This window comes from Brassica oleracea, chromosome C3, assembly GCF_000695525.1.
Source record: "Brassica oleracea var. oleracea cultivar TO1000 chromosome C3, BOL, whole genome shotgun sequence".
Lineage (NCBI taxonomy): Eukaryota > Viridiplantae > Streptophyta > Magnoliopsida > Brassicales > Brassicaceae > Brassica > Brassica oleracea.
The window spans coordinates 61,117,556-61,136,599 of NC_027750.1; the positions used below are offsets into that span (position 1 = coordinate 61,117,556).

General features: G+C 31.8%; 2 protein-coding genes and 1 pseudogene across 2 annotated transcripts; 1 reads left to right on the top strand and 2 right to left on the bottom strand.

The window, feature by feature from the left end:
• Positions 1 to 493: 493 nt before the first annotated feature.
• LOC106333153 lies at positions 494 to 2,169 on the bottom strand (annotated as a pseudogene).
• A 9,544-nt stretch (positions 2,170 to 11,713) lies between these two features.
• LOC106333515 (flowering-promoting factor 1-like protein 1) lies at positions 11,714 to 12,342 on the bottom strand. Its single transcript, XM_013771952.1, has one exon. It carries the CDS (start codon positions 12,248 to 12,250, stop codon positions 11,876 to 11,878), a length of 375 nt encoding a protein of 124 aa, XP_013627406.1. The 5' UTR covers positions 12,251 to 12,342; the 3' UTR covers positions 11,714 to 11,875.
• A 4,811-nt stretch (positions 12,343 to 17,153) lies between these two features.
• Positions 17,154 to 18,141, top strand: LOC106333717 (fasciclin-like arabinogalactan protein 5). The gene has a single exon (XM_013772138.1). The coding sequence runs from the start codon at positions 17,184 to 17,186 to the stop codon at positions 18,015 to 18,017; it is 834 nt and encodes a 277-aa protein (XP_013627592.1). The 5' UTR covers positions 17,154 to 17,183; the 3' UTR covers positions 18,018 to 18,141.
• The last annotated feature ends 903 nt before the right edge of the window (positions 18,142 to 19,044 follow it).

The window sequence follows — 19,044 nt, forward strand, 5'->3', positions numbered from 1 at the left end:
ATATTTTTTAAATGCTGGTTATAATATTTTAGTATATGTTCAGATCGCATAGGGAAATGATGTATTGATTGATATAATGTTGGAAAACATGTCACTTGTGATTTTACGAAGAGAAATGTCACTACACCTAATATTTTTAGAAAAAAAACATTTTTTTTAAATTTTTACTTTGTGACCTTCTTCTTTTGTGGCCTTTTCTTTTTATATATAAATTTTGAAATTCTAGTTAAACCATAAAAAGATTTATTTTCTGTTCTACACTTTTATTTATCATTTACGATAATAATTTTTAATTTATGAAAGATAGTATTTTTTAATAATTAATGTAACCTTACAAAAAAAAGATAATTTATATGATGTAATTATTTTTATCATCGATTAGAATTTGCATAAATAGATAATTAATATTATTTTATTTATAAAAATAAATATATTTTAATTTTAATTTATATGTTTAATTTTAAAATGACAAATAATAAAAATGGAGGGATTTTATTGTGTATCTTTTACTTTTAGCAACTCCTAACAAATAAAATATGCTAGATGATATAGCAAGTCAATATGCCTTTAGTTGGGCCTTCCTAAAGTATTGGGCCCGGTACAGATAGTTGGGCTTTGTAAACTAAGAAAGAAGAAGTTCCAAAATAATTAAATCCAAAAGCTCTTCCCAAAGAGCTTGGTTGTGAAAACGCCAACTGAGATTTCTCCAAAACGCACCCATTGCTAAAGCTTTCCCTGCGTTTTTACACCAACATAAACATTGATTCGACATTTACAATGAGAGAATGGTTGCTAAGAGTATTCTTTTACCTCGCTGTATCGAGCAACTGTGTAGCTAAGCCTTTTCTTCTGTTGGAAGGTGAGACCCAAATAGCTCTAACTCCACAAACAGCAGGTTTAGCTTCTTCTTCACATACAATGGCTCTGTTGTCTAATCTATCATCTGATTCTGGACATCTTTTAGATACTTCTCTTTGCAGCACAATGTCTCCGAAATGAATGGTGGTTGAAGGCGAGGATCTCTCTTTCTTTAAGAGTCTTTTATCATCAAGAGGAGCTATGATCTTAAATGCTTCCTTGATTGGTTCTGCAACTAGACATCCAGAGATCCTCTGAGAGGAAACAAATAGATAAACCTGCACAAACAAGGTAACTCTTGAAATTGCTGTGAAAGCAAAGAACTGAACTATACAAAGCACACAACAAGCTAGCTCCTTAAACTCTTCTTTTGTAATTTCAGTGCTAGTCATAGACATAGAATCACAATAAGTCAATGTCTTCTTCCTTAGGTTGATAAGTACAGCAAAATGATATACAAAAGGTTTTGTTAAGTCGTGGATAAAGACTAAAGCTACTCATTACCTTACAATGTTTGTGAAGAATCCAATCCTCACCTAGCTCAACCTCCATCATCTTCACAAGTCACAACCTCTTGCACCTGCAAGTGTAAACAAATAGCCCATTAGATCCTCAAAATGAAGGAACCATTACATAAACCAGCATAACAAAAACTGTGAAAAGTATGAACCTTGTTCCTATGTGCAGGAGAATCATTTTCCAATATCATAACAACACGGTTCTTGTCCAAAGAAGGCGAAGTGAAGGCTCTCTCGTTCTGCCAACCCTGAGAAGACAATTATAAGAAAAAAAAACCGAAACTTTATCAAACAACCTCTACAAAAATCAAAGAAACATGAAAGCTTTGATGGGTCTTAACGTTACCTTAAAAGGGATTCCGTTCATATAGTCCTTGTGAAAGCTTTGATGGTTCTTCTCATCTGATTCATCTCCAGGAGCATACGTAGCTCCACACTCTACGCAATGTCTGAGAAGAAAGTCAGATTGGCCTAACTCTATGTGGAATTGAGTATAGCAACGCTTCTTGTTCAGTGTTTTAGGTGCAAAGGAAGGTCCTTTCCTCGGTTCCTTAGGCACTTCACTTATGCAGTGCCACCAAAGATTTTAAGAGAAACCCACAAACTCGAAGAAGCTGAAGAGGATCAAACCACAAAAGATAGTTCCTTTACCTATCGGCTTTGGCGGATCGACGCTCGTAGGTGTTGACGGAGACGATGGCTTGAAGAAAGAATTGATCTTTGATTGCATAGCTTAGTGAGATTCAATTGTGCTTAGGTCCCTTTCCTCTTCTTCTTCTCCCAATTTGGCGGCACAGAGATTTTTTTCTTTCTAATGGTTTACCGCGGAAACGGTTTACAAATTGGCTAACCGGATTGTATTGTATGTTTGAAAAGTATAGAATTTGTATTTTGTAATATTGTTAACCGGATCTGAGAACCGGATTGTATTAATCAGTGTTGTTGTACCAACACTACAGCTTTGATATGAATGATGTTGATTAGGCCTGGGCATTTCGGGTATCGGTTCGGTTCGGTTCGGGTATTTCGGGTTTCGGGTAGTTCGGATAGGGGTTAGAGGATCCATTTAGTACTTGACCTATTTTCGGTTCGGTTCGGTTCGGATAGTTTCGGGTTCGGTTCGGTTCGGATAGTAAATGTAGGAACCGGAAAATATCCGGAAAAAGTTCGGTTCTCATTTGGATCCGGTTCGGGTTCGGATAGTTCGGATAGTTTGGATAATTTGGATAAAATATCGGTTATTTAGGGTAAAATATCAAATAACTAAGATGATTTACATAAAAATTTTGGATATTTTGAATTAGTTTGGATATTTCGGATAAAACTATCTGGATACTTTCGGGTAGTTTGGATACTTTATAATAATTTAGTTATCCTCAACTATTTTCAGATATGATGTTATATGTATATATAATTAATATTTTTATATATTCGGGTACCCGTTCGGTTCTCGGTTCGGTTCCAGTTCGGTTCGGTTATTTCGGATATAAAAATATAGGAATCATTCGGATATTTGAGGGTATTGGTCCGGTTCCGGTTTCGGGTATTTCGGTTCGGTTCCGGTTCGGTTCTTCGGTTCCGGTTATTTTGCCCAGACCTAATGTTGATTAATGTTTATGTATATATACGGTAAAAACTCTATAAATTAATTAATAATGTTGAGAATTTGATATTTTATTAATTTATAGAGATATTAATTTACAAAAATTTCATTTTTAGATTTTTTTTCTATTTTAAGATATGTTTTTCTAAAATAAGAAAAACATTTGATTTTAATGTATATACATTAATTAACATTTGAAATTCGACATTTATATTAGTTTTACTATATTATTTGGTGTATATAAAATATGTTTCAAAGAATTTAAATGTGTTTTAGGTATAATTTTACTAAATATCATCAAAATATATTAAATGTTAAGACAATATAAAAATATTTCCATGGTGTATATAAAACAAATAATATAATGGTTGGTTTGTAATTATATAAAATGTATATACATATAAATTATTAATTTATAGATTTAGTTGGACCAAATATTTACATAGGATTTTCTGAAAAGATATTATCTAATTATTCTATCGATTTGTGTATATTTTTAACGGACTTTAATTCAATATACCCAATCCTCTCTTCAAAAATTCTATTTTATCCCACCAATAAAAAATAATTTCTTTTTTTATTTTTTTTAAATGCAAAACGAGGTTAAAGAAATCGATGCCCTTAATAAAATCAGCTTATTACCATGAACCAACTTATTCTATCCGACCCACCCAAATCCAACCGGGTCAAACCCATATTTTAAACCTAACCTCTAAACGACGCCGTTCTCTCTAATTTTCCAGTCTCGACTCGTTCTCTCTCATGTGACTGAAAGCGACGGCGAAACCCAAATTTCTCTTCATTTTTTTTCCCTCCTAACTTTCCTTGTCTTTCGTAACAATCTTTGAACCCATCTTTGCTTCGCCGTCCTGCTTCTCCTTCTCTTTCGTCATTTACGAACCCATCTCTGCTTTTCCGCCGTCTTTTTCCTTCGAACTCATCTTTGCTCCGCTGTCCTGCTCCTCTCTGTCATTCCGCCGTCCTGCTCATCCACCCTCTCTGCTCCTCTGCAAGAAGGAAGAAGACAAAAGAGAAATAAGAAATAAAGAAGATGAAATTCACCGTCACTTGCTTAGATCCAGTTGGGTCATTGAGGATGAAGAAGAAGACGACCGGCCGGAGACAATGTAAGCTTGCCGGACATGAAGCTTGAAATTTTTTTAATTTTTTTAGTTAAATTTGACGATGTTTCTCTACGAGTCATTTAAGGAAATAAGCATCATTGTTCTTTTGTCTCTGTCCTCAACTTTGGTGGAAGAGATGGATTGTTTCTGGAGTACACTAGCATTGTTTTCTTTCTCTTTTGTAATAATGTTAACATCTTTTGTTTGGCAAGCAGATAGCTTAAGAAGATGATGCTCCATTCTCAACTTTGAGTTTATCATTCTTCAAATGGTAGTAGTAGTAGTAGTACTGTGTCCTTGAGATTCAAGTGTTTTAAGAAGATGATGCTCCATTCTCAAATTCTATTTTATCTCTGCGCTTCATCCACCTTGTTCAGAAAAAAAAAACAGAGTTTGGAACCAAAGAGGTTGACAACATGGAGGAGTGATCGTATTTGTAGAGTTCTACACCATTCTTTATGATCGTACTGTCTTTCTTGAGGAGATGGTTTCCAATGCAGGCCCTATGCATAGTACACAGCTAGAAGTTATGGAGTATTGACTGTATTTGTAGAAAATTCCACTTCTTATCTTTATAATTTTTTAATTAGGTTTATTAATTATGTTTAGGTTTGTTAATCTGTAATTAGTTTGAATCCACTTAAATTTGTAAACAAGAATTTTGTATACCAATTGAATTTATAAACCAATTTACATAATACACCAATTCTAATTTTTAAAATTAATTTTTGGTTTGACATTATAATTGTTATAATTTTATTTTAATTACGAATTTTATATATATTTTAAATTTGATTTAATTTAATTTTGTTTTTTCATGTCTTAAAAAAAATAACCACACGTTTTAGAAAAATGATTAATCGGGCTGTACACGCAATACACATTTATATTAAACAAATATAATATTGCTTTTGGGACCAAACGATCCACAATACACATTTATATTAAAATATATAATATTAAATTTTCAAATTTATATAAAATAGTATATATCCTTCTGTTTCAAGAAGAACATAATTTTGATATTTTTACAAAGATTAAAAATGATTTAAATGTATTCATGTTCTTAATAAATATATATATTTTATCAAAACATTTATTTGAAAAAAATATATTTATAAATCAAAGCATTTTATTTTTGAAATTTGTTTTTGATTAAAATATTTAATATTCTAAATACGCTTAGTAATTTTTGGTAATCTGCAAGGTAGTACACATAGTAATATTTTGGCAAATTTTAAGTTTTATTAGTAAAATCATGTCCAAATAAAATAATTTTTAGTAAAACCGATTATTTTATACAATGAATGTCGTGAAGGAAGAGTATTACATAAAAATTTTACCAGAAATAAATATTTTTATAGATTCTTCTTACTGTAGCTTTACGATTCATACAACAACCATAAAAATGAAGTAATCATTTTGGAAAAATGATAAATATACCTAAACTATATAAAAAAAATCATCTAAATAGTTCTAATAGTCTTATTTACTATATACATAGTCTACTAGTAGAAAACATATGAGTTTTATATATTAAATATATGTACTACTTGCAATATATAAGAGTTTTAAATTACACCTAATAAAACCAAGTAATCCTAGTATTTCAAATTCCACATAGTAAATCCAGTAATTCTAGTAGTCCGAATCACAAACAATAAATCCAGTAATCTTAGTATTCTGATTACACACAATAAACCCAATAAATCATGGTAGTCTGATTGCACACAATGAAAACATAATAGTTATAATAAAAATTATAATTTTAAATATTTAATAAAAAAAATCACATTTAGGATCGAATCATCTTTTTGGGACGATGTTGTTCGGATGAAACCACTACTATCGTATTTTATGACCATATTAAAACCTTACTATACTTCAAAATGAAGTAAAATAAACCAAACCCAATAAACATAATTTTTAAAAACATTTTCAATTTCTCAAAATTTTTAGTAAACCTTACATTATTTACATTACCCAAGATATACACTTCATTTTAATTATATTCCAGATAAAATTTCTGCAAAAACGAACATAATAAACCTAAAAAAAGTTTTTTTTTATAAAAAAACTCATTTTCAATTATCCGAAATTCTCAGTAAATCTTACATTATTCGTTGACTCTAACTCAGATGCCAATGCCAAAGCAATCTTAAAAAAATATTAGTCCTCAAAAGTTTTATGAATAGGACGTATCGATCGAGATAGTAATATCCAATTTTTTTTTTGATGAAATTTCAAATTGATAAATCAAAGAATATGGTCATTTACATGGTGAAAAGCAGTCTATTAAGAAAGAACTTCTACTATCTACCATAGATCTAGTGCAGCTACCTTCAACCCATAATAGCTCATGTATGATTAATTTCAAACCATCTTTCTAGCAGGCCCTGTAATCGATGACTTCAAGTATATTTAAGTGAGGAGATTTTATTTCGAACAGCCTTATCAATGACTCGTGTCATAGCTTAAACTGACACACGGGCTCCTCCATATCGTCTAGAATTTCTGTCTCTCCAGAGAGCAGGTAAAGCTGTCTGAAACAACATACGCAAGAGGAGGCTGTCTATCTGACTGTGAGTCGTCTGCAACAAGCTCCTAACAGTGTCGTTCCAATCCGGTGCAATGAAACGGCCAAGTAATTTGTCAGCAAGATTTTTCCATACCGTATAGGTGTATGTATGTACATGCAAAGAACAAGTGATCTCTGGTCTCGTTTCGTTCTCCACAAAATACACAACCTTGAGTAATTCTCCACTGCCTCATTCGATCACCGGTGACTATCCAGTTTTTCTTAGTAGTAGTCACTAATTTAATAACACTATGGATATCAATAATACTAGTCAATTTTAGAAGGATATATGATATATTGTGTATCAAACCATTAAATTTATATTTTGTTTCCAATTTAAATATTATCATATTTAGTAATAGTTGTCGCTTTGGTAATATCCAAAAATAATAATTTACATATGAATCTATGATTAAACTGTATATCTTATGTATTTAATTTCTTAAATGCCCTTATAATAAAAATTTAAGTTTTAATTGATATATAATGAACATTTTCAATAATATAATGAAAATATAAACATTTAATATATTATGAAAATTTTAAATTAGCATAAAATAATACATAAATTGTTTTAAAGATTAGATTATACAAAAATGTTAATTTAGTTATCAGCATAAAAATAATAAAAGAATTGAAATATGACATTTTAAATCCAAAATTTTTTAAATTCATTAATAATGAAAAATGATACGGGGAAAACGAAAATTAATCCATAAAACAGTTTATAAAATTAAATTAATTAGTAACTAAAATATAATTTTATAATTAATTTTATTTATTTTTAGAGAATGTATTTTTGTTAATGCAAAAATGAAATATAATTCATAGATATGTTTCACAAAAAAGTGATAAAATTAAATAATAAAGAACAAACAAAAAGGGACTGAGACCACAAAAAAAATCTGTCACTTTCCAAACAAAAAACATTAAGTAGGGGTTATTGGTTCTAGTATTTTAATGGATTTGGAAATTCTAATAGATTTGGAAAATTTTGATAAATCCACTAATTTTTAAAATCAAATAAACGAATTTCATAAGAATTCAGATAGATTTAAAAATGAAATATGTAGATTATTATAAATCAACCAAATGGATTTACAAGAGATGAGACCGCGGCTTGTGAACACTGAACAGGGCCGGCTAATTACGGGGGACAAACAGTGCGACCGCTCCGGGCCCAAGCACTTGTCCTCCCGTATATTAATAGTTAAGGGGTCGAATTTTTTAATAAATATATATATATATATATATATATATTTTATACAAAAAATAAGAAATGTAATATATAAAATTGAAAAGGGCCAAAAAAATATTTGATATATATAGTTTTATTTTTATCACAAAATATACAAAATATTACTGATTAAATTAAAAATATTTTAAACATTATATGAATATAAATCTTAAAGGATTTTTTTTTTTTTGCCATATGGCCTATAAAAGTGTTAAGCCGGCTCTACTTGTGAAAATTCCATCAGTCCTTAATATAGAGAACACTTTCTTGTAATCATATTTTGTTGTTGTGTGTGATCTCTTTTTATGGGGTTAATTTGTGTTCATTCCTTATTATGTAGTGCTTGTGGTGAGTGATAGCATGATTAATGGGGGGTTCTTAGAGTGTGATTCTTAGTGGAATATAAGAGACCGTCCTTAACTTATAACTAAAAAAGCTAAGAACCGGTTATTAGCTTTTTTAGTTATAAGTTAAGAGACAATCTCTTATATTCCGTTAAGAACCTCACCCTAAGAACCCCCATTAATCAGGTTCTTATGTGCTTGAAGTGCTTTTCATCTCTGGCAACACACATTTGAACGGAGACGACTTTGACAAAGTTAGTCAAATGACACGGTAACGATAAAGTCTTTTTTTTTTTTTTTTTGAATTATACACAGTTTCCCCAAAGGCTTCCCAGGCCCAAGGGACTAATCTGTGTCGCTGCGGCCCGAATGTTAAATTTCGCAGTGGCCGGGAATCGAACCTAGGTGGCGGTACTCACAGCTGTGAACCCTTTACCACCAGAGCTAGACGCTCCGGTTAAAGTCTTTAGTTATTATGCTTTGAGCATGTTGACATGTAATTTTACGTACAGCTTTTATCCTGCTATTCTGGATGTCAAGATGAAGTTGGATGAAAAAGAGTCAAATGTCTTCCAGTGAGGTTGTAGTTGTAGGTGGTGGGGTTTATGTCTTCGTGAACATGAAATATATTGTGATGCGTAGAGAATTGGAGAAAAGAACAATATCACAAATCCAAGCAAAATAACAAGGTTAACCTTTGTATTTTGAGCATAAAAATACTTACAAATCCATGGAAATATAGTTTCAAATCAAATCCTTGTCTGTGAATAATACATGATTTCAAAATCTATTTTAAAAGCATATAACCAATAACACTAGATTTGCATATAGATTTGAAAATCATAAAACCAATAACACTTGATTTAGTATTGATTCCTAAATCCATTAAAATATGCAAACCAATAGCACCCCCTAAAGTAAATATATAGTAGAAAAAAAGGAAGGGATCCACACGAAAAATCTTGCGTAAGAAAAGCAAAAAAATGAAAATGGTAAATAAAAAGATAAAAGAACGGGTATATTTGGAAGAGACAAAGAGAAGGGGTATTGAGAATAACTGAAGGGTATTGAGAATGATTTTTTTGTGATATGGGCAAATTGAGTTACACTCCATTTTTAACCGGTCCAAATTTGGGACCGGAGAAATTTATTAATTTATGGTGTTTATTAATTTATCAAGTATTAATTTATAGTATTTCTAATATATATATATCCCAACTACATGAGAAGAGTAACAAGTGAAAGGGAATCTGTATTGAAAGTGAAAGGAAATATATTTTCAGAATCATACAACTTGTTAACTGCTAAATCCATAGCTAGAGATATTATCATGTTTACAGGATCATAAAAAAAGTCAAACGGGACATATCCTATACCTTGAACGGCCGGCAGCATATCAAGTGCAGTCTTCAACCAATTTGTATAAGTCCACAATCTGAAATAACAAAGTAGAGTTACTGTTTAACCCAAAACATAAGTGCAGCATAATATATTTACACAACACACAAAATGGTATTCAAGAACTAGACACAAAAGGGGTATAATTAACATACATCTAGAGAGTTTGTAGTAGGACAAGCGGCTTACATTAAACGAAATAAATGATGATAATTGTCCACTAAGTTTAGTGTGGAAAAGTGATGAGGTTAATATGTTGATTAATTAGCTAATTTTAACTAGCTTTCTCTACCAACTAGAAGAAACAAAAATGTATAAAATAAAATATAATTCTGGTCAAGCATATTAACATTCCCAATTTGTTATAAAAGTACAATGTGTTCTTTCAAAACCAAAAGAAATCAATAGCTACTTTGTTTGGTAATCATATTATTAAAAATAAATAAGTTTGTAAGAAAAACTTGTATGATCACTTCAATTTTTATGTACCTGTGTAAAGAGATTTGGGGATCAAAGTTGTAATATCATATACACAAATAGCGAATTTGGACATCCGAATGATGAATGATCCTAACCAGGAACAGGTTTAACCGACGAAAATTAATAATGGTCCAGCATATTAGACCATTTATATCCATGGGAATTGCATATACTCTTTTCTGTGCAATTTGATAAAAATAGATTGAATAGTTATAATTTGACAAATGTATTATATATAGGGTTCTCATCAATTTTTCTAAACATCTCATTTGACAAATGCATATACTCTTTTTTTTTTTCATTTACAAAAAAAAAAACGTTTTTCGCGTTTTTATTATTATCATGAAAACCTTATTTTAAATACTCCTCATATAAAATTTTTAGGCCCATGATGTTAGTTCAAGAAATTAGTACCAAAATAATGCAAACTATATAAATATTTTTTTATGAAAAAGTGAGAAGGGCCCGAATAGAGTGTTAGACGAAAAAGGATAATGTGTGAATTTATTTGATAGAAGAAAGAAAGTTTTTTTTTTTTGTCAACTGAAGAAAGAAAGAAAGAAAGTTTGTTCGAAATTGATAAGGAAGTGACAAAGTGGGGAGAATGGGCAATGGAGGAATCGACACGTGCCAAGATTCCAAGTGAAAGGCTAGGTATCACGTGCGCCCATCATTTAGTATGTGACCAAATGGGGAAACGAGCAATCAAAAACTGACATCTGTCAAAGCTGGGTAGAATCTGTCAAAGCTGGGTAGAAAAGTATGAGAAATCACGTGCGCCCATCATTTTATCCATGAGCTCTTCCCAAACATTTGGGGACCTTCTCTAATTGGACATCTTTTGACTTTCCTTCTTTAGATTTCGTCTTGTTTGAGATTTACATTTGTATTTCAGTATTGCTGTGTATATATACTATAATATTATCCGAGGGTTAAATCATGTATGTACTTTACTTATAATACGATATATATTTATATATATATTTAGATAACTTAGTTATCTTTTACTTACGGTGCGTAAAGATTAGTAGCTTAACACAATTATTGATTCTGTTGTTTCTTTAATTTGATTTTCGTTGGAAATGATGGTTCAGCCATGTCATAAACTCATAGTCTAAACAAGAGCTGGTCCCGGATTTAGACGAAGATTAGGGCATTTCCCAAACTTTTATCAGTTAAAAAAACATGTTTCTCACTTTTTAACCTTTCTCAATAATTAATTTCCCGTTAACTTCCAATTTTTTATTTATTAATTTCCCATTTAAACTTGTGGTTAGATTTTTAAGTTGATTTTATGATTTTAATTAATCAATCAACTGAAGTTATAATCATTAATTTAACGTCAATGTTGTTGAAAAGAAAGTAATTAGTAATTAGTAATTACTATTCATAAAGCACGTATTTTCTTGTTTTAGTGAAAACGACTAGTCGAGAGACTGCTATACTAGAATGCTGTACATAATTGATTGTAAAATTTTCAACTGTCGATTTATGTGTGGTAAACTTTTTGCCTTCTTTACTATTTCATCTTTGAGAGACAACATGACACAAGCTCATTCAAATCACAAAATGATACAATTTATTAAAATGGCTCTAGCTTGAGACCACCATACATCGACCAGCACAGAACAACACAAACCAAGAACAAACCCACAACAGTAGATAAAGCAAAGCAAACGCCTGCAAGTATATCTGGAGAATCAAATTGACCCAGTTTTAATTTTCATTTTGGCTACTACATGTCTCGGACATGGAAGACGTTAGGGTTCTTGACGACGATATCATACATATGAATGGAATTGAACTTCGAGAAGTCCCGAGGGAGAGAGATGAGATCAATCGATGTTCTCTTGTGGAACTGGAGGAGATGGTCGGCGTTGTCTCCATTGTAGTACCTCTCCCATCCAAGACCCTTCAAGATCCTCTCAAGTGATTTGTACGAAGAGACAACCTCGCTGGTCGGAAGATGGACAAGAATCTTCCTCCTCATCCTCTGCTGCTGGCTCCTACCGGAGGAGGAAGATTCTGACCAATCTCCTCCGGATTGGTTGTAAGGATTCTCATCCAGCCTCATCACTCCATTCTTGTTGAACACCCACACACCAGACATTGTGATGTTAAATGTTTACGAACTAGGGTTTCGTGTGTGGAATTTTTGTTATGATTGCTCTTCACAGAGCCTGTTAATTTTGCTGAGTAGAAGGAAACTGTGTAGAAGGTTATATATAGATGTTAGTAAAGGGGTCATGTCAAGATTCTGATAAATATATATATATATATATATATAAGATAGGACTGATAAATATTTTATGATTATATTTATTTAAATGTTATATTTAGAATTCCAGAATTCTCGAAAGGGACGAATCTTATCCATCAATTTCCACCAATGTATATATCACATTTGGACACAAAAGAATAACTCAAATCCAAAAAAATAAAGCTATCGGCTGAGATCATACCAGTACTAATGCACCGGTTCTCGTCAGAAACCAGTAATAGTTTCAGAAAAAAAAAAAAAAGCTATCGTTCTTATTCGGAACCAGATGTAGTTTAAATAATATTTGAGTTAAGAAAATAATTTATCGTCATATTTGCGACGTAAGTATTGCCGTAATTTTTTTTTTTACTAATCTATGACTACTTGCCGTTTTGGATTCGGTATAGAGAAATACTAGCTGATTTTTGTTGAATAATAGCATTGCCGTAAATTTCTATGGAGATTAACTGAAAGGATATATTTTAAATATAAAAATTGAAGAATGTTATAAAATTTCTATATGCAAATTATTGAATTTGCGTGCTAGAATATTAGAAAACCGGATTACACCTGGTTATGTACATAAAAATAAAAATATTTAATTTGTTTGTTACAATAATAGAAAATTATGGGTCCACATACCCCTTGATAAGGAATTAGCTTTTCATCTGGAATATATTTTTTCTTTCGTTTCTGTATTTTGTGTGTGGTTAATTTATTTATCTTCCTTATGTGGAAGAATCATCGGTAGGATTTTCACAGAAGTTAGATTCTTGTCGTAATATTATTTAATATACAATAAATTATATGAAATTCAGATACTGCAAGACTCTTCATCTAGTTTGCATGAGCTCACTCTTGACGTAACATCGGTTAGCTAAGATCCAACTTATTATTACGTAATCAAAAGACCGTTGCACTTACAACACTCTTATAATTTGCGAGTTTATTAATTAGAAAACTATCAAAATATAAGATTGGGTAATCATTTTCCACACAAAATACTAAAATGATCAATTTGGTTACCTATATCATGCAAAAATAAGCAAATAAATCGTAAGAATGTCAGATATATATATATATATATATATATATATGTGTGTGTATAAAATTGTTTGAGATAAATATCATAATATTTCTATTCTTTCTATAGAAATCTCTGAAAAGAAATTACTATTTTAAAGAAAAATTGTTGTTTGTGAGACAACAGATTATAGTACCAATATAATTGATAAAGTTATGTGAGTACTTCTTTAACCATCAAAAGATTTAATTTGAAAAATTTATTGCTCCTAATATATATTTTTCTTTCTGTTCAGTTATTTCCTCCATCTTTATAGAACCTTGCCCACATACGCAATGTGATAATGACTAGCTTCAACATCACAATATTCAGTTTAAGAAGGGGGTCTAGTATATAACATTTATTCTTAATAATGCAATAGATTCTATTAGTATCTTTAATTATTTTTATAAATTTGTGAAAAGATTGACAAAAAGTACTCTAAAAGGAAAAATAAAAGAGAAAAGAGAGACATTAATGAGGAAATAAGGGAGGTGGGTGCGAAGTCCCTCGTGGGAGATGGTGCCAAGCCACGCTCACTCACTCCTCAGTCCTCATTCTCTTCAACACTCAACACAAAGTTCTAGTTCCTTTTTATTTACCCCTTGTAGGTCCATCCTAAGTTTTTTTTTTTTTGGAAAAAGGATCCATCCTAAGTTGACATCTATATTGTACCACATGACGTTGCTAGTGATATTTGTAATTTATTTTATACTAGTTTCTGATCCGTCTTTGAAAAGACGGGTATATTTTTTGTTTTACTTTATTTTTAAAATTTTAATTTTTATATTTATATTTTTTTGTAATGATATTTGTTTTTTTTAATCATATTTGTGTTATTTTTTTAATTATTACTAATAAATACATAAATATACTTAAATTCGAAATTTGTTGCGATATTTTGTATTTGATAATCATTTTGTATGTTTCATAAAATAACCCGTAGATAATCTTGATAGTAAAAACATCAAATTGTTGTCATATATAATAACTTTAGTTAACCTTCACATTTCCATTAACATTAAACTGTCGCCATATTTAAACAACTTCTTAATATATATATATATCTTTATTTCAAATCATAACTGTTGCCATATATAATAACTTCCAGAGAAGTGGATTCCACCTTTTGTGGAAATAAGGTTGATGATAGTATCAGAGCCGGTCCTATAAATCTTAAGGCTACAAGCCAAAACCAAAAATGTGGCTGGAATGAAGCAGGGGGGTTTTGAACTCATGACTGGAATGTGAGACTATAGACATGTAGACCACTAGACTAACACAGATCTTGTGAAAAAAGTGGCCGATATTTTAGTTATTATCAAGGCGGCCGGAAGCCCATGCTTCATCTGCTTGGGCCCAGGGCCGCCTCTGGATAGTATTAAAAAACAGTAAGAAATGTAATGAAATATATATTGATTGAAGTATTTATTAAGATAATCATTTATATGCAGTTATAAAATAATTAGTTGGACACAACATTTATTAGTAGGTCATGATCATGTTTTAATAGTATTGATTTCTATATATACGTGGATCGGATAAAGAGTATATAAATTACTGATAATTTTATTTTTACTAATTTAATGATCAATTTATTACCGTATTTAAAATAGAAGTTAGGCTATAACATATAATTATACTGTATTATTATGGCATTACTACGAAACAAGTGTTAAAGTCTTCTATCAAATGAAGTATTAGTTCGTTTATGTGCCTAAGGTCACAGCCCATCTCAGCCTAAATCCAAACCACGAAAGGTTGAGTGTTTTTGCCGGAATGGATTCACGGGATCTCATATCCACCAAACGTTCATGGACCATGGTTTGTTATCCAATCAACACGAATATGGCAGTATGGAACCCAAGTTATATTGATATTAAATATGATCATGCTTCATGCATCTTATGTTATATGTAACTACATCTATATTATCCGTTTATCGCTTGCTTTTTGTTATTGTCGTGTCAACATCTTAACTGTAAAATTTTACAAAACCAAATAGAAACTATTATCTTTGATTATTTGTCTATTGTTTCTAGAGGCTTCACATATATGTTTTCCAAGTGTTAAAAACTGTAATTAACACATATATAATAAGTGTTTCAAAAAAAAGACACATATATAATATATATGCATAATTATTCAGTTCATAGACATATATACATATATGGATCTATAGCTTTACTGGTATTCTTCTTCTTTTTTTCCTTTACTGGTATTCTTGTTAAGAAAGGTATGCTCGATTGGTGCCATGTCACTAACAACTTAGAATAATTCTGTCAAGAAAATGACATCTCATTCACATTTTAAATCTCTACATTACTAGTTTTGGTAATTATACTTTTTTTTTTTTTTTTTTTTACCCTGGGGTATCCCAGGCCCTTAGGGCCCAGACTAATCTCCAAGGGAAGGTCTGCAGCCCACGGATAGACTCTCTCTCCGGATATTCAAATGGGCCCGAAAGCATGGGCACATATCCGTGTGGATGACAGGATGGGCAGTTCGCCACCGTCTGGCGTCGAACCCGTGAGCATGACAATTGACCTCGAAGGTCCTTCGCCAAGCGGGCTACCTCATCCCTCTTATTATTAGACTATTAGACTTCGTTACTTATTATTAGACTATACATCGAATTTGATTCGAAATTACTCAATTAGTGAGCCGCTATATATCAAGGATCCTTTTTGATAATTCTGTAAATTACCTTTTTGGGCTTTTTGTTAGAATACTTTTCTGTATATATTCACATGTGTACTATATATCAGTTAAATTTTAGTAATGATGATACATATCTCAACAAGTCATAAACTAATTAGCATGAATGACGCATCACGTTGAGATCTTGAGATTAAGGTTAGATGATACACAAATTAATATTACATAATTTCAGTGCAAGATATATCATTAACGCCTCATTTTTGAGCTAGGTATTGTATTCGTAAGCTGACAAAGAGAATATGAGCTCCAAGTTGCCAATTCGAATAATTGGTACAAAGCTGCAACTTTTTAATATTCGTGTTATATATGTAAAAGACCATATACTTAGAACATAGGTTCGACAAGAAAAACGTTTGATTCAATATTAGATAAAATACCGAGAAGAATATAATATATTTTACGTTTTTGGATGATAATATACCTAAGTGACTAATACATGTGGCATTAGCCATACACACTGAAATTCGTGTATGTTAATTTCTCCATCTAACGTTGATCTATTAAACACATAAGTTATAGCATTAAATCATAAAAAAAATAGTGTATTCTCTTTCACAAGAAAATAAAACGATGCTTCAAAATTTTAAAGTTTACAAATCGAGATGAGTCTTGAAGAATGGTTTTATGAAATTTCTTTCTAAAATTAAATTTATCTTCAATAGAAAAATATTAATTATGAGCTTTAAAGCCGATATTCTTAGTAAACCACTACACTTGGACTTTCTACCACAACATATAAAACCTCAAGACTGCACTACATAAATAACTAAAACCAACGTAAAAACAAAACACACATGTTGAAGCCTAAACTATCTAACGGCCAAGTCTTATTACACACTAAAAATAGAAAAGTGGACTTAGCTCACAGTTCAGATTTAGCACCAAAAAAGAGAGTAAATCTCTCCTTTAAACCATTCTTCTACAACCTCCTCACATCTTCTACATAAATACCAAACGTGTGAAGCCATTTAGGTTTAGCTTTTCACTAGAACACACAAGATGGGTCTCAATGCCTCCCTTTGTCTCTTCTCCCTCACCTTCTTACTCGTATTTTTCTCTACGGCCATTACAGCAGATAACATCACACAAGCGTTTGAGAAATACTCCAACTTCAGCACCATGAATGATCTCTTGATCAAAACCAAGCTCAATATACCCATAAGCAAATACCTGACCATAACCTTACTTGCTGTTAGCAATGAAGCCATCACCCCTATCATTAACAGATCCGACGTTGAGCTCAAGAACATTCTCATGAACCATGTCATTCTTGATTACTACGATGAGATGAAGTTTAATGGAATGAAGGAGAAGAGCATAATGCTCACTACCTTATACCAAACAACCGGTTTAGGTGAAGAGATGAATGGTTTCCTCAACTGTACCAAATCTAAAGGAAGAGTTTACTTTGGTTCAGGAGTGAAGGGCTCACCTTTGGTCGCTGAGTATGTCAAGGCATTGTACCACAATCCATATAACATGTCTATAGTCCAGATTAGTATGCCCATTGTGGCTCCTGGACTCAGCCTTGCTATTTTTCCACCTCCACCACCACCTGCTCCTCCGGCTCCGGCTCCCTCTCCCATGAATGCTGCAAAAGCTCCAGGTCCTGGACCAGCTGATGAAGACAATGCCTCAGATACTGATGTTCCAAAACATACACCTACAACAGAAACAGCGGAGGTTGATTCTCCAGCTCCTACTCCAAGCGCAGATAATGAGAAGGTTGAAGCTGCTGATAAGGCTGGGACATCCTCTTCTGCTTGTAAGGCAAGTTTGAGATTTGATGTTGTTCTCTTGCTACTATTGTTTGGTAGCTTTGCTGGTTTATAAGTTTGGAATTAGGTGATGGGGTTTGATGACAATAATGGTAGATGAGTAAAAACATTTCTTCTGTAGTTTTTCACCGTTTGAAGTGTAACATAAACGCATGCCAATGTGATGTTTGTCCTGTCGAATTTGTAACAGAGTTCTAAGTGTGTTATAACATAGTTTAACCAATGCAAAGAATAGCAAAACAAGGGCCTGATCACAACAACAAATAAACACTTCAGCATCGGTTTGGTTGAAGCAACGAGAAGAATCAAACTAGCCTTACAAATACCAGTTAATCTCCCAAACTAAACAAATCAACAAGCCAATCATGCATTGGAAAATGACGAGACTGCACTTACAGCGCTCATACCGAAACAATAAGGTGAACGTAACAAATCTGAAATTGCTCTAGAAATTGTCTTTTATGGAATCCTACTTGATTAAACAAAGGACATATCCGGCACAAGAAGAGCCTCCATTTGCAGTCTGTAGCAGTCTCTCATTTAATCTTGTTTATGATGTCCTGAGCAAGATATGCGGAAGATGGGGGGGATTGCCTCCTCCTTCCCTTTGACCTATGCCATGATGCTCATAGGCAGCGATGACTTCTTCCATATCAAGAGCCTTCATTGGAGCAAATCACTACAAGAAAACAGCTGCATACTGAGGAAAAAAATCGTCGGTATGTCGTCGGAATAACGCTATTCCGACGATATACCGACGAAAAAAGTCCTCGGAAATAACTCCTCGGAAATTCATCTTTCCTCGGAAATCCCTCGGAAATTTCTGACGGAATTCCGAGGAAACCCTATTTCCTCGGAATTTCCGAGGACCACAAGTTCGTCGGAAATTCCTCGGAATATTCCGAAGAAGATGTCGTCGGAATATTCCGAGGGATAAACTTCCTCGGAATATTTCCAAAATTAAAAAAAAATTATAAATTTAGTTTTTTTAAATTGAAATTCGAAAATATAAAATTAAAATTGAAATAGAAAACATATTTAAAATACAAAAAATAATAAAATAGTTTTTATAAATAAAAAAA

Excerpts from the sequence above, each read along its gene's own strand:
- LOC106333717 (XM_013772138.1), top strand. The coding sequence starts at position 17,184 with ATGGGTCTCAATGCCTCCCTTTGTCTCTTCTCCCTCACCTTCTTACTC.
- LOC106333515 (XM_013771952.1), bottom strand. The coding sequence starts at position 12,250 with ATGTCTGGTGTGTGGGTGTTCAACAAGAATGGAGTGATGAGGCTGGAT.